Source organism: Protopterus annectens, chromosome 12.part0 (genome assembly GCF_019279795.1).
Source record: "Protopterus annectens isolate FY-2018-M chromosome 12.part0, PAN1.0, whole genome shotgun sequence".
Classification (NCBI taxonomy): Eukaryota; Metazoa; Chordata; order Ceratodontiformes; family Protopteridae; genus Protopterus; species Protopterus annectens.
Window position 1 is genome coordinate 19,181,392 of NC_056746.1, and position 16,165 is coordinate 19,197,556.

The 16,165-nt window shown below is 40.0% G+C and overlaps 1 protein-coding gene across 1 annotated transcript in view; it reads left to right on the forward strand.

Moving 5' to 3' along the window:
* LOC122816335 (selenide, water dikinase 1-like) overlaps positions 1-16,165 on the forward strand; it is a gene marked incomplete in the record, with an annotated part of 527,394 nt that overhangs the window by 322,391 nt on the left and 188,838 nt on the right. The window contains 1 exon segment of the mRNA XM_044089063.1: positions 10,714-10,813. Coding sequence (XP_043944998.1) covers positions 10,714-10,813 — 100 coding nt within the window.

Here is a 16,165-nt window from a genome sequence, read left to right on the forward strand (position 1 = left end):
CAAGAGCAGACAGCAATTGGTGTAATTAGGAACACAGATTATAACCTGCAGTAGTAATAGGTTTGTTAATGCCTGTGGATGCAGCAGTCTGTTTGGGCCAGGTGTCAGGAAGGTTCATGATTTGTAAGTGTGTAGTAGTTTTTTATGTAAGTTAATGGATTATGGGGGTATTCTGGGTGTGGCTGAGGGTTTTCATTAAGTCTTGTAAAATGTGATGCATTGAAATGGAGATGGAAACAACTGTGTAAAGGATCAACCTGTCAACATTATTGGGTGCATGTAAAACAAAAGCTGAAAATTTTTAAAAAAGCTGCTGTATATAATGGGTATACTTTCTTATGGGTACGCCAGACAAATATTTTTGGGACTGGTTAGTGTTGAATTGCATTGAGAGTGCAAATAGCTGTGCTACAGGAGGCATCATTAGAAAGAGATGAGCGTATGAATTTGGTCAAGATTTCAGGATAGGTATTCAGCCGGATGTCTGGGGCAGAGGAAAAGATGAGTACTAGTACTAATTGCTAGAGGAGCTTCAGTAGTGATAGAAGAGGACAAAGATAGTTATGGTGGATTTGTGGTAGTAAGGGGCTACTAGCAAGGGAGGAAATTTATGCTGGCATATATGTATATTCCACCAAAAACTGCTGTTGTAGAGCTTCCCAAAATTTTGGGAGAAGTAAATCCAGTTTCAGTCCCCACAAAGAACAATGAGGATGTATCTGGGGATCTAGAAGGGAAAATGTAACAGAAGAGGGTAGATAACCGAAGACATTTATGACCATATTTGGTATGGAAGACGTAAATTCAGTGTTTATTCCATACTTTGGTCAGGGTCAGATTTGTAAATGTAACAGAAGAGGGTAGATAACTGAAAACATTTATGACCATATTTGGTATGGAAGACGTAAATTCAGTGTTCATTTGCCAAGGTACAGTATTCCATACTTTGGTCAGGGTCAGATTTGTATTGCCATAATGCCCAGTACATCCAGATGTGGGTTACTTCCTATATTTGAGTTTCTTACCGATGCATTGCTAAGCAGCAGATTATGTATTTGTCATGTTACCTTTTCTAGACAGTTTCTGGACCCTTATTTTCGTTCAGTACATCACTATGAATTTGTGTAACATTATTCACTTTTTTATTTGCTCTTCTAATACAACATGGGTATGTCAGCTCTCTATGTATTCTCTACTTTAGTCTGCAAGGTTGTCCTGATTTCTTGAAAGAGCCTGTATGTTTACTAATTCCCACCCAGATGATACTGTTTGTGGACTGTGGCATTTGTAAGACCAGAACAGGTTAAAATCCAAATTGTATAGGTAAGAATGTATACAAGTTGCTTGCAAAGATTCACTCAAATCAAATGAATAATGTTAATGATGAATACTTTCAAGATTTCCTTTGTTAGATTTCATGCTGTACATGCTCAGTGCACCAAAACAGGGACTTGGTTTATTTTCAGTTCTGATTTGCTCCAAGTTCTGTTTGCATTGCTTTGTATTGCTTCATTATGTATGCATTTGACTGTAGGTTGCTGATCACTTGTAGAAAAGTTTGTTATATCTTCATGATGATGTATTCTGCCCTGCCCACTTTGAAATGTGTGGTGTCTCAGTATGCATTCAGTGCTTTTACTGTCTGAAATGTTTCATGGAATTTGTATATTCCCCAAGGTACAGTAACTGGGCTGGACTAGACAGAAGATGTTCTTCGTCTTCCATTGCTGCAGTCCTGACTATTGGGTATAGTCCGCGTCCCAGTCGGCCCGAATACCAGAGTATAAGGCTGACGTCGGTCAGGGCGCATTAGACTGACGTCAGTACGTCAGGGTACTAATGCGCATGACCGACGTCATATCCTCAGTCTTTTTTGCCGCATGGTCCGATGCAGAAGCAGTTTTGCGAGTGCAGGTTGGCGTTCTGAAATACTTCCGAAACCGGAGTTTCAGACCGAAACAGAGTTGGCTAAGTACCCGTTGGGAACATTTTGGTTTTTCTTGCCTCAGTATTTTACCGGATGTCAGAAAAAGTGAATAACTGTATTTCTTGTGGGAAACAGATACCTCATAGGGATTATCATACCTTGTGTATACCTTGTTTAGGGCCTGAGCACGGCGTTGTTGGTTGCCGCTCTTGTGCTAGGTTTAACAAACGCACTATTAAGAGGAGGTTAGACTGTGCCAGGTTAGTGTTTGGGAAGCGTTGCAATTATAAAATGCCGTCGGATGCTCCGGCCCGCTTCCTCAAGAAGCGCAAGGATAAAACAGTGAAGCCTAGGGTTGAGGAACCGCAGTCCCGGACGTCGGTTCTTTAGAAGGCTCAGTGGAGCCGGAGGTTTTGCCAGGAGTTTCCATGGAGTCCCAGGCAGAAACTATACTCTTACAGGATGTGCCTTCTCAGGAGGTAGGCCAGGCTGAGGGGCTTCTCAGGTGACTGTTCTTCCCTCTCTTCCCAAGGTAGTTAGGGCCTCTCCTTCTGTTGCCAAAACTTCTATGAGAGGTAGGCCTACTTCAGCTTCAGTGGGGGCTTCTCCTACCATTTCAGGTTCTGTACCTAAGAAACATATGCTTAAGATGGCAGAAGATTTGATTACTATGATTAGGGTTCTATGCCCCGCCTGATAAGAGGCCTAGGGTGGAACCGAGTTTGATTGTTTTGAACAGTGTTCTGAGGCTTCAGAATCTTCTGTGGAAGATTTGCAGGAGTATCCTACCTATTCTGATTCTGATGTGGATGATTCCACTCCTACAGCGTCTCCACCTGAGGATTTCTCATTTTCAGAGACTTTGCATTCCATGAGGGAGCACTTTAAATGGGAAGGCCAGGATTACTCTGACTCTAGGAAAAGGCTTGGGAGTTCTTGTTTTGACCCCGGCATAGGCCTTTAGCTATTCCTCCTGTCTTGAAGGTGGTGTGAGGTCGTTTTGCAGAGGCTTCCCTGAACCCTGACTCTTTGCCTCCTGCTCCTGTTAAGCCTGATAGGTATTATAGGGTGCCCGAAGCTCATAAATATTTGTTTAAGAGTCCTAGGGCGGACCCAGAAACTATTTCTCAGGGGCCTAAGGGTGTAAAAGCTTCTGTGGTTAAAAATCCTGTCCCCACTGATAAAGAGGCGAGGGCTTTGGATAGGTGGGGAAAGAAAGTGTATACTTCTTCCACTTTAGCCATGAGAGCTTTGAATTGTCAGTTTCACATGTTAAAATATCAGAATTACCTTCTTTCACAATTGAAATCTAAGGTGGATGCTTTGGCGGAAGGTATTGAGTGTAAAGAGTTGCTGGATTTGGTTCATGTGTCTGAACAAGTGGGTAAGCATTCTTTGCAATGTGGTTTTGATGCTGTACAGGCCTCCTCGAGGGTGGCTGCTACCAGCTCTGTTCTTCGCAGGCATGCCTGGTTGAAGGATCAGAATTTAGCTGAGCATGTTAAGACAAGGATTTTGGATGCTCCTTTACAGTCTGATGTGTTGTTTGGTTCGCCTGTGGAAGCTGTTTTAAAGAAAATGGAGGACAAAGCTAAGTCTATGCAAACTGTTAAAGATTTTTTGCAGGTGCAGCCACCGAAATTTAGTAGAAATTGGCCTGCTAAGGGGTGGACATATCCTGCTTATGATTCTCAGTCTAGGGGTAGGTCTAGACGTGGTAGGGGCAGGGCTCAAAGTTCTTTTAGGCCTAGAACAGGGAGTTCACCTGCTCAGACTTCTGGTGAGGGCAGGGGTCAGTCCTTTCGTAAACAGACCCAATGACCTGTTTTTACAGCTGCCAGCAGATTCACGTCTGGCAGCTCCTTTGGGGGGAAGACTGTCTCTTTTCAAAGAAAATTGGGATTTAATTACTCAAGACAAATGGGTGTTGGATATCATTCACCATGGTTACAGATTTTATTTCCATACAATGCCCCCTTTCAAAGGCATGCCAGACGTTCCTCCTCTACAAAGAAAAGAGGCTCACAAGCAAGTTTTACAGTTACTTCACATAGGGGCCATTCAGCCAGTCCGTGTCAGAGAGGGGCCTAGGATTTTATTCTCGCCTGTTCCTTGTACCAAAGAAGGGGAACACGTGGAGACCAATTTTGGATTTATCTCTCCTCAACACGTTTTGGACATTCCCAAGTTCAAGATGTTGACGTTACAACAGCTTTTACCTCTGCTGGGCAAAGATCACTGGATGGTAACTTTAGATCTCAAGGAAGCTTACCTTCATGTGCCTATAAGGCTAAGTTGCAGAAAGTATCTGCGGTTTCGAGCTGGAAATTCTCATTATCAGTTCTCTGCATTGCCCTTTGGCTTATCTACTGCCCAGAGTATTCACAAAGGTTCTGGCTCCAGTGATAGCTTACTTCAGGCTTCAAGGAATTCAAATCTATCCTTACTTGGACGACTGCCTGATTCTGGCTCAAGAAAAGGAAGACCTACTACAGCATCTGGAATATGTTATAGCAGTGCTAAGATGCCTAGAGTATTCTGTGAACGAAATAAAGTCCAGTCTAGTACCCTCTCAAGACATGTGCTTTCTGGGTGTAAGACTGAATACAGCAGCCCAGATGGCCTTTTAACCCCGGACAAACAAAAGAGTCTGTCACTTTACTTCCATCAACTATCTCATCAGTCCGTGCTGACTGCAAGGACAGTCCTTCAAGCATTAGGGTTCATGGCATTTTGTATTCTGGTGCTTCCCAATGCCAAACTGCATATGAGGAAGCTACAATGGTATCTCAAAAATGTATGGACACAGCACTGCCAGGATTTGGACACTGTCATTCAAATAATACCTTGCATTCAAAAGGAATTTTTGTGGTGGGCTCAGGAATGTCACCTAAACAAGGGACTCTCTGTGACCCGGCCAGAGGCAAGTCAGATTCTAACGACAGATGCCTCGGACATTGCTTGGGGAGCTCATTTAAATGGAAAGTGGATACAAGACAAGTGGCCTGCCAGACTACAGCATCTACATATCAACATGAAGGAGATGTTAGCAGTCCAGTTTGCATTAATGGCTTTCAAGGAGTTACTTCTTCCAGGGCAGGTGTTGATTCTAACAGACAACACAACTGTCATGTGGTACATCAACAAGCAAGGGGGAACACATTCTTATCCTCTATGCAGGCAAGCAATGATTTTATGGGAGACTGCGCTAAGCTTGCAACTAACTCTTCAGGCAAGGTTTCTGCCAGGAGCACAGAACTCCTTAGCAGATGTGTTAAGCAGACAAATCATGGATCCCCACGAGTGGAAACTGGATCTTCATGTATTTCAGAAACTGACAGTGTCATGGGGAACTCCAGACATAGATCTGTTCGCTTCTCCACTAAACCACCAGCTGCCAAAGTATTGCACAAAGGGGTTTCATCACACAGCTTGGAAAGTGGATGCTCTGTCTTTCAGTTGGAAAAACCTTCATGTGTATGCCTTTCCACCTCTACCGCTTCTTCCAAAGGTACTATTAAAGGTCAGACAAGACAGGCCAAGGATGATTTTGATAGCTCCAGATTGGCCTCGGCAACACTGGTACCCACTACTACGGAGTCTGGTAAAGAAGCCTCCATGGCCTTTACCTCTGATTCCTCATCTGTTATCTCAGAAGGACGGTCATCTGCTCAATGTCAAGCTTCACTCTCTTCATCTAACAGCCTGGCATATTCTGTGTTGAAACACAGCAGGTCTCAACTTCCTCAACAAGTTTTAAATGTGATTATGGAAGCTAGAAGGCCTAGTACAAGGAGAGTGTACGAGAAAAATGGAAGAGATTTTATTTTGGAGTACAGCAAAGAATTTGGAGATTTCAGAGCCTAATTTGAGTGTGGCTCTTCAATATCTTACTGAATTATTGGACAAAGGATTGTCCTTCTCTTCCATAAAGATTCATGCTGCAGCAAATTCAGCTCACTATGATTGTGACCCACCTTTGTTTTCGCATCCTTTGTTCAAGCAGTTTCTTAGAGCGCAAAGAATATAAGACCCCCACGTAGAGCTCCTACTCCTGCTTGGGATCTCAATTTTGTGTTGGAAAAACTTACTCTACAACCTTTTGAGCCTGCAGCTACTGCTGAATTGAAATATTTGTCATGGAAGACTGCTTTTCTGTTGGCTATTACTTCTGCAAGAAGGGTGTCTGAGTTGCAGGCCCTTATGGCAGTAGAGCCTTTTTTGATTTTCCATAAGGACAGGGTATCATTACGTACTAATCCTTCCTTTATGCCTAAGGTGGTTTCTAGTGTGGCTTTAAACCAAACTATTCATTTGCCTACGTTTTTTGCAGATCCTCAAAATAAAGGGGAAAAGATATTGCGCACACTAGATGTACACAGGCAATTGCGTTATTATTTGAGCAGGACTAAGGATTTTAGGCAGTCTCAGCAGTTACTTGTTTCTTTTGCTTTGAGTTCACAGGGCAAGCCTGTGTCAAAACAAACTATTTCTAGGTGGATTGGCTTTTGCATTGCATTTTGTTATTCCCATCATGGCAAGGAGATACCAGCTGGGATTAGGCCTCATTCCACTAGGGCTACTGCCACTTCAACAGCATTTCTAAGGGGGGTGGCAACTAAGGATATTCTGGAAGCAGCTACTTGGAGTTCAGTGCATACTTTCTCTAGGCATTATCACCTTCCTATATACTCTAAGACTAGGGCTGGTTTTGCCACAGCTGTTTTACAAGGCATGTTGTCAGCTCCTACTACTTTATAATTTGCCAGCCTCCCTTACCTCTGCTTTGGGATTCTACCCAATAGTCAGGACTGCAGCAATGGAAGGCGAAGAACATAGTACAGTTTTGTACCTACCATAAATGTAGATGTTCGAGGATTCCATTGCTGCAGTCCAATTTACCCTCCCTCCTTCCCCTCTGTGTTTAGGGGTGGTTGTGTAGGTGAGTTTACATGCTTATATTTTTATATACATATATTGTTGTATATATTATACATGTTTTTGGTGCAGGTTGTTTTGGGACTTGTCTTTTGGGTCTTCTGACATCTGGGGCAAGAAAAGACTGAGGATATGACGTCGGTCATGCGCATTAGTACCCTGACGTACTGACGTCAGTCTAATGCGCCCTGACCGACGTCAGCCTTATACTCTGGTATTCGGGCCGACTGGGACGCGGACTATACCCAATAGTCAGGACTGCAGCAATGGAATCCTCGAACATCTACATTTATGGTAGGTACAAAACTGTACTTTGTACTTCAAAGGAACGTGTGCATATAATTGAACAGACTCTTATCCAATAACTCATTCAGATCCTGCGCAGGTAATAGCTTGGGTAAAAATGCAGGGTAATGAAGTAAAAATGACATTAGCACTTCCCCACCTACCTGTCAAAAGAGGAATTTAAGGAATGGGTAGTGGAAATCATTCAACCGTTAAGGAAGATATAAATTTCTTCAGAAGTTAAGCTAGTGGGTGGGATAAAATGAAAGTGCAGCTTACAAATAAGGTAGACCTATGGGATGGGGTTAAAAAGGAATGAGTGGGGTTGATAAAGGTTAAAGCATTGCAGAATAAGGAATTTCACAGAACAAGGAGAGGTGCAGCTGTGCTAAAGAGAAAATAAGGGAGTATCTGGATAATATGCAGTTTAGAAAGAAACTAGTCTTTAACTCCAGAGCACCAAATCTCTTGGCAAAATTTGAGCAACAGAAAGAAAGGGTAAGGAGCGTAGAAAAATGACCAGAAGTCCTGCAGAGGGACTAAAGAGATCAGTGTGCAGAACTGGTGGTTAAGTGGTACAACCTTTACTGCCAGGGTGACATAGCAAATCTGCTGAGCTTCACCCCCACTACCCCCTTTGTGAAATCCCTTGTATATCTGCCCCATCAACTGTCAATGAGGATCAGGTCCTGGCAGCAATTGCCAAGGCCAAAAAACTGCTTCAGGGTGCCCTAACAATATTCCTGGCTGCCTCCTAAATAGCCCAAAATACAATGTAACAGGGCTGCTTGAGGCCCTGTTTGGCTACAGCCTTGAAAATAGTTGTGCCAGGTGAATGCAGGGCCACAGTGGTCATCACTCCTCATAAGAATGGGCCATCAATTGACCTGGGAACTGCAGACCCATCAGTCTGTTAAGTCTAATGCAATGCCATAGAACAAACTGTCATGGAAACATTCAGCAAGGACACTGGCATCTACAGACACCTACCCTTGAAGGGAAGGAGGCTTGCCTACTCAACCTGGTAGACTTGGAGAGTCACCAAGACTATGGATGTAGGGAAAATGGTGCATACTGCTTACCTTGACTAACACTCAAAACTAAGTATAAATCCCTACATAGCTCACTGGCTGGCTCACAGACCAGTGAGACCAACACCACCAGAAGACTTGACACAAGTAGCGTACCGCAGGGCTCTGTGCTGGCCCCATTTCAGTTTGGCAGCTACTTCTCTGAAGTCAAGGCTAATGTTGAAGATCTCTGGCTCACCAAGTTCACAAATGTGTAAATTGAGAGCCATCATAAATTCCTGCACACCACCAGCGGTCTTACAAGAGGGTCTAACACAAATGAGTGACTGTCAAAGCCATGGATTAAAACTCTACATGAATTAATGCATTATAGTGCCCTTTGGAAAATTATTCACCCAAGCCAATTACTCAATTGATAAAACACCCCAAAGAGCTGACCTGGTAGCTGGGGATATGGGAGCATATGTAGACTGTAATCTAGCCTTCATTCAACATGTTGCCAAGATGGTAAGAATCATTTTGTCGCTCTGCTCATAAGCAATGTTATGGTGTCCAGGTGCAAGGAAGATACAGTACCACTCTACTCAACCCTTACACACATTGTGAGTACTGTGCCCCCTTTGGCATGTACCTGAACTATAAATGTGTCTTAAAGGATCCATGTACTGTGGAATATGCTTTCCATCCAGGTGAAACAGTTCATCCCTGACTCTATTCAAATAAAACCTCAATCACTGGATGGGAAATCAGATTCACTCCTGGTCTGGCCCCCATGTCTCTGGACATGATTTAACTTGCTGTCAACCTAACTAACCTACCCACCCCATCATAACCCTTGGCTACCTCTTCACTAACCCACTCTGCACTTTAGATGTCCAGGGTGCTGTGGGACATAACTGGGATAGTTGAATGGCTAGGCTTATGCACTCCTTGGTGGTAATCGGCCTATTATAACCTATGAACCTAATGTAGATCGCATGCAAAGGATGTCTTAATGGTCTGTGCATAGTAGAGGCAATATATATTCAAGGCTGTGTAATTGTATTCTCTACTATACAAAGTTAGCATGAGGCACTGTAGCTGTCCTTTGTGTTCCACCACATAAGTTAAAGGCAGTAGCTACCCTTGACTGAACTGGGAAAGATTTCAAGGCAGGGAAAGCTGTACACTGTTTCCAGTCTTGGTAAATGTCAGGTGGTACCAGTTTGATGGCCTTAAAAGAGCTCTTCAAGTTCGCTGCCAAACCTGGCATTAATATTAAATTGCCCAATTTGTAGTATGGGTTCTGACAACTACACGTTTCCACATATCTTGGAAAATTCTATGACAGAATTGTATGTATTCCAAGGCACCTCTAATTTTAACTGGAACAGTAAAGAAATTGCCGCTTGTGTAATGCATGATCTTAATTCTGTTGCTTCAGTGCTAAGTTTTCATCTGGTTATGAACCCTGATCCTTTACTGCCTGCAGTGCAATTCCTTTATTTCTGTGACATTAAGCTTAACGCACAGTCTTCCAAGCTATTTAAAAACACCTTGCCATATATTTAAAATTTCCTAATATATAATGTCTCTTGTTCAAGCAGTATATGACATTAAAAAGGGTTTGAACAGATGTATTTTAGTGATGGAAGGGGTTTTCTAAGTTAAGGTGCATGGTTAGGATTAGTCACCACCCATTAGCAGCAAGGTGGTGCAGGCCTCCACTGTCTTACTAATGCGGACTAACCCTAACTCTCTTCTGCTAACCATGCACTTTATCTTAGAAAAATCCTTTCTATAACATTACCACTCTTCAGATTGTCTGTGTGGCCAGGTTTTTGCTAATGGCTTGCAAAAGGAAGTGTATATTTGTGATTTTTTTAACTATGCCATCTATCGGCTGTTTGTATACTTGTACACTTCAAAAAATGTGTAATAAATATGCAGCCTAATTCATTATGATAGAGACAGAGTAGGTAGTAGACCTGAAGGAAAACTGGATGCATTGCCCAGGTTGAGTACCCCCAAAATTTAGAAGAAACTGAAGGGTGTTGTCAGCTCCTGTCAATTAATACTTTTAAGCACAAGTTGCTAGAAAAAGGTGCTAGAAATGGAGGAATTGCAGTGTGTGCAGGAAAGGATGAACTGATGAAAATGGATGAAGCAGGCTGTCCCCAAGTTTACCCATAACACTTCTTGAAGGTTGTAGTGGTTCCACTTCACAATGCTAGAGAGCAAGAATGAATCCAGGTAACTACAGACTTGTTGGACATACCTTACGCTATAGAGAAAATGAGGCAAAAACTGTTAGAATTCATGTAGGTAAGAAGCCTCTTGGCTAGACAGATCTGTAATGGGATGAAGACTGTTTCTGTTGCTGGACAGAATTTGTGCGCACTAAAATTCCACAAGAAGTGTAGAACATAACTTCTAAAATATCTTTTTGCACATCACTTTGAAGCTTGGAACAGGAAATAAGTAAACTGTGATCACCAAATTATATTCAATGAAAAATGATCTATTTAAGTTTTTCCCCTTTTCTTTCTATAGCCGGAGAAATGGAACAAAATAAAGCTGGTGGTATCAAGAGAAGATGTGGAGCTTGCCTATCAGGAAGCCATGTTTAATATGGCTACACTGAACCGAACAGGTAAAAGGACTTTTCCTGTATTTCTTTCATTTCAAATTACCCATGCATTCTCTGTTCTTGTCTTTATGTATGAAAAGGAGTGATGCACTGGCATATTTGTTATGCAATGGTTGGTGGGTGTCTGGTTCTGCCGTTTTTAGTGTATTTAAATTAAATTGGTTACTTACAGTGAACAGGTACGACTCAAGTTCACATTCTAGGAACTAAGATACTCAAGTGAGTTACACCTGCATGATGTAAGCAACCATCGCCAGCTGCTTTTTAATGTGAAAAAATCTAGAAGCTATCCTTGTGGAGGATCTGGATGATGCACACAAACTACTGGAGGTGAACAACAAAGATGGCTTCACTTGTTTTTTGGGTTTTATAAAACATCACTGATGGACTGAGAGGTCAGCCTTGGCAAAATTGTGTTGAGGCATTCCTGGCTTAGACACGCCCAACTTTTTGCATATCCACACCAGCAACACCACCGCTAGATTACTGAGTACTGCAGCATGCCATGCCAGGCTTCAACACTTGTGCCCCCCCCCCCTTTTTTTTTTAGAATTTCCTGCTTTTTAACTTTTTTTTTTTATCTAATGGAAATAGAAGTACAACCCAAGTACACCACCTTAAGATTGCAATTTAGGGGGCGGAGCCTAGATGGCCAACAGAGCAGTCAAATTTGAGAGTTCCATAAACTAGTATAATATAGGAAATTTTTATTTTCAAGTTTAAAATGTCAGAAATCTATAGATTAACTACTAAACTACATAAATACCAATTTTGGTGGAGATGTACAAAAAATTTCCTGTCAAGTAACTTTGAGATGTATCGAGTCACTGAATATGAACAACTCAAGGAATTCTCACCCAGATGCGGCTTTGAAAAAAGAACTGCAATTGACATCTACCTTGCAGGAACTATCTTTGAAGATGGATGGCTTTAAAGATTATTTAGAAAACCTCAAATTAAATTCTCAAAAAGTGATACTCTTAAGGAGCTATTAACAGCAGCACCATACAAAAATAACAAATATAGCAACTTCTCAAAATGACATTGAAGAGAGACTGTGAAGAAGAATTCCAAAAAGAATTTCTGCATAAACAGAATACATGGCTGCTTAACAAAATAGATGACTTGGAAAACAGGGAAAGGAGAAATAACAAGGATCTTTGGTGTGCCTGGAAACACTGAAGGTGAAGACATTTCATTCTTAAACCTCTATTCCTGAATTTTTAAACTTGAAAGAGGGACTTTCATTTGGAGTTGAAAGGGCACATAGAAGCAGGTTTCCTCAGTACTCTAACTCAAATACTCCACCTAGATCCATAGTTATAAACTTTCTTTCATTTCTGGACAAGGAACTAATATTAAAATCTGCTTGGAGAAAATCACCCTTAAAATACAATCATAGCCTGAGGTTTGACAATGATTATTCTTTCAGAATACTAGAACAAAGGAAAAAAAATCTGGCCAATAATAAAACGGTTGAAATAAAACTTAAGCACAGCTGGCCTTTCCAGCCAATATAAAAATACTTTTTGCTAATGAGACGAGAACCTTTTAATGACTTAGAAGCTACTGTACTCCTAAAAAAAAGTGTCTATCCCAGAAGAAATGGAATGGATGTCCCCTACTCTTCCTTGGACTGATGCTAGAAAGAAGAAACAAAACTGATTCCAAGATTGCTGTCTCAAAAAAATAACTTAACTACATCTCTCAAAGTATCACCTGAGATGGTACATCACTTGTCATCTTTTTTTATTTTTTTAAGGGTTTCTTAAACAACTGAGAAACAGTAATGATTAGACTGTTCAGAGAGTCCGATAATTCTTCACAAAGATGGGTCAAGACTGGTTACTATTTACATTGTGTATATAGGCCAAAGCAACATACAATACAAACCTAAGTTTCTGTTCCCTACTTGATCTCAGTGAATACTTTTCTTCATTTTTCATTTATTTTACTTAAGTAATTCAACAAGGTACCATTCATTAGAGTTAAGACTCAAATGTAACAAAATGACATATGTAACAGTGTTTTGAAAAAAAAATGCTGTCATGGAGACCAGTGCCACCTTCAGTTACAGTATGATTTAGAAATGTCATGTATATCCTGGTTAAATAATAGTAGCAAGCTCTTGGTACAAATGTCATCATTATTGTGTCTAAACAGTTAATATGAATTATGGCAGGTATCATAGCTTTGAGTGCTGTTTGATCAATCCTGATATGTTGTGTGTGTGGATGCATCTGTGTCTGGCAGCTAATACCAATGTCATTATTCTGTCAACAATAATATCAGTGCTGCTTGATATGGTGTATATGGCAGCTGTTATATGTTGCCATTTTTGTCTCCAGGAAGCTGTGGGTTGCAGCTTGTGATCAAGGTTTACTGATGCTTGTGAATTAGGAAGACATTTGGTGCTTTAGCCTTGATCCAGGGGAAGGGGGTGGCTAGAACTGTGATTTGGGATATTTTGGCACAGAATGGCTTGATCCAGGGGAAGGGGGTGGCTAGAGCTGTGATTTGGGATATTTTGGCACAGAATGGTTTATTTGTACGTCTGCGGAGTGAGAGGTGGGAGGGCTGGAGGGAGTGTCTGTTGTGCCGGCTTGTTGGGAGGTTTTTTTTTTTCTGTTTACTCTTCTTTTCCTGGCTGCTGCTTTGCTGAAAGGGAGGGAATTTAGGTCTGAAGTGGCAGTGATGTGAAGCTTTGCTTCAGGTGCATCGCGAGCCTCTGGTGTGCAGTACACAGACCCACTAACAAACTGATGCTCCCAGGTTGCTATGGCAACAAGACAGTGACGATGATGCTTAATGGCTCTGAGGAGCCTCCGAGATGATTCTCAGCAATGACGTTTTTGGTAAACCACATGTACTCACATTGATGGTCTCCCAACACTTCGTTTAGCTCATTTAAGTTGATTCTGGATAACAAAAAGGCAATTTTATATTTAAAATGTATTTTGGTCCAAACACATTAAGGACTTGCATAAGAGTGGAAGTCTGAGTTATTGTGAAAGACTAAGAGCACTTGGTCTTCTGCAGTACCTTTTGCAATGGTCTGGGAGGTGGGCGTGTTGGGCATTTGGGGATAGCTGATTCTAGGGTTATTTAGGGTTGCCGGGAAGTGCTGGAGAGTAATCGGATTTCCTTTGTGGAAATATCTGTGGGAATGGAGGGTGTGTCTAGTGGTTATTAAACACTTGGGTTTCATTTCTAATAATTATAAGGCAACTTAATAGGAGATTTTAACTGTATATTTGATATTTCTGAAACTACAAATAAAAGACCGCTGTATACATCTGTATCAAAATCTGTATCAAAAGCTTTAAACAAGTGGGTAGAATCATTTCATCTTGTAGATACTTTCAAATTTAAAGAATATAAATTTTGTTTTCCCATCAAGATCACAGATTTGGTACCCACACAAGAATAGATAAATATTTGCTGGCCACGACTTGTACTAACTTCTCAATCACTCCCTGCCCCTTTTCAGACCACAATTCATTGATACTAAAACTTCAAAATGGGTATAAACCATTAATCCAGAATTCCAGCATATATAACTAAAATTAGAGTTCAAACCCTGGCTATTATCTGAATTACAGTTCTTAGATATTTACACCACAGTGATAAATAAAATAATATGGGACTCAAAAGCTTACATGTATGGTAAAACCCTAACTTAGTATAAAAAAAAAAAAATATCAGAGAATGGGATTCTGAATTAGATTTATAATCCAAACTTTTGTCAGTAAAAGCTGAAAAAAATTTGGAGATGAAAAAGAAAAGTATTAAACAATAAATACAACCGAATTCTAACACAAAGCTAGTTTATCTGTAGAAAAACTAAAAATTAATACCTTTGCCACTTCTCCCAAATATCTACATAATTTATCCACAAGAATCAAAATACAATCAAAAGCTAATAACATTAAACGCATCTTCCATGAAAAGAAAGGGAAAAATGTCTCTGATATAGGTGACATTCTTGATGCCTATAGAAATCACTATAGAACATTTCCAAAAAGAAAATATACATATCTATCAATTAAATCTAGATGAAAAAATGTTAATATAAAAAAGAAAAATTAAAACCATCTGCAAGCATCCATATCCTACAAAGAAATTAGATACAATAAAAAAGGGTAAAAATAAAGCTCCAGGTATAGATGGCATAATTATGGAAATGTATAACCTTTTTCCTTCAAAGATACTATCCCTCTTAACTATTAGAAATTCAGTCACAAGCTTTAATACCACCCACTTGGAGATCATTCCTTAATCATACATCCTAAAGGCAAACAAATCCCCAAACCCCTGTAGCTCATATAGATCTATATCATTATTAAATAGTGACTATAAGATATTTATGACAATATTAACTAACGGAATGAAAATACCACCATCCAAAACAATGATCAAACTGGCTTTATATATCATACACCCATGATAATATTAAAAGGATAATTACTTATAGATTGTTAATAAAATAAAGAAACTCGTAATTGGCTTAGATATAGATAGTGCCTTTGATTCCCTAAATTGGGACTATATTCAAAATTCTGGTGTTTGAAATTCCTCCTTCCTTTGTTCCTCTACTATAGAATATATATATACAAATAAGGTAGCATATGTTAAGCAAGGTCCTTTCACCTCGGAATCTATACATATAACAAAGGGTGCTAAACTAGGATGTCCCATATCACCGATTCTATTTGCTTTGGCTATTGAAATATTGGCAGATTCAGTACGTAACGATACAAAAATCAAAGGAGTAGATGTTTATGAACAAGTAAAGGTCTTTGCTGATGACATATTAACATTATCCAGTACAAAAGAGACATTAGAATTAGATATTTTAATTGGCACATTTTACAGGACTCCATTTCAGAAAATCAAATATTTCAATTTTAAATGAAAAAAAGAATTTCAGACTAAGGGGGGTCACATTATAGGGAAACAATCTACCTTAAAATATCTAGGAATTGAGTTGTGTAAGGATAGTAATGAATTGGTCTCAAAAAAACTACAATATCAATGTAATTAAAATCTGTGGAAAAGTGGAACAAAATAATATTTAAAGATAGACTACAGTTAATAAAAATGGTTTTACTGCACAAGATTCTATATATATAGCTTTGGCAATGCAACTGTTACCAGAAAGGAATAAACTCATGCCTAAAAGTTTCCCAAAAGAAACAGAATAGCTTTAATACATCATATCAGACCATGGAAACTGGGAGGGATTAAACTTTCCTGAAATAGAAACTTGTGTAAAAGCATCAATATCTAAAACAATCTCAGATTGAATAAGTCCAAATTATTCTGTAAATTGGAAAGAATTACTAATATCAATAA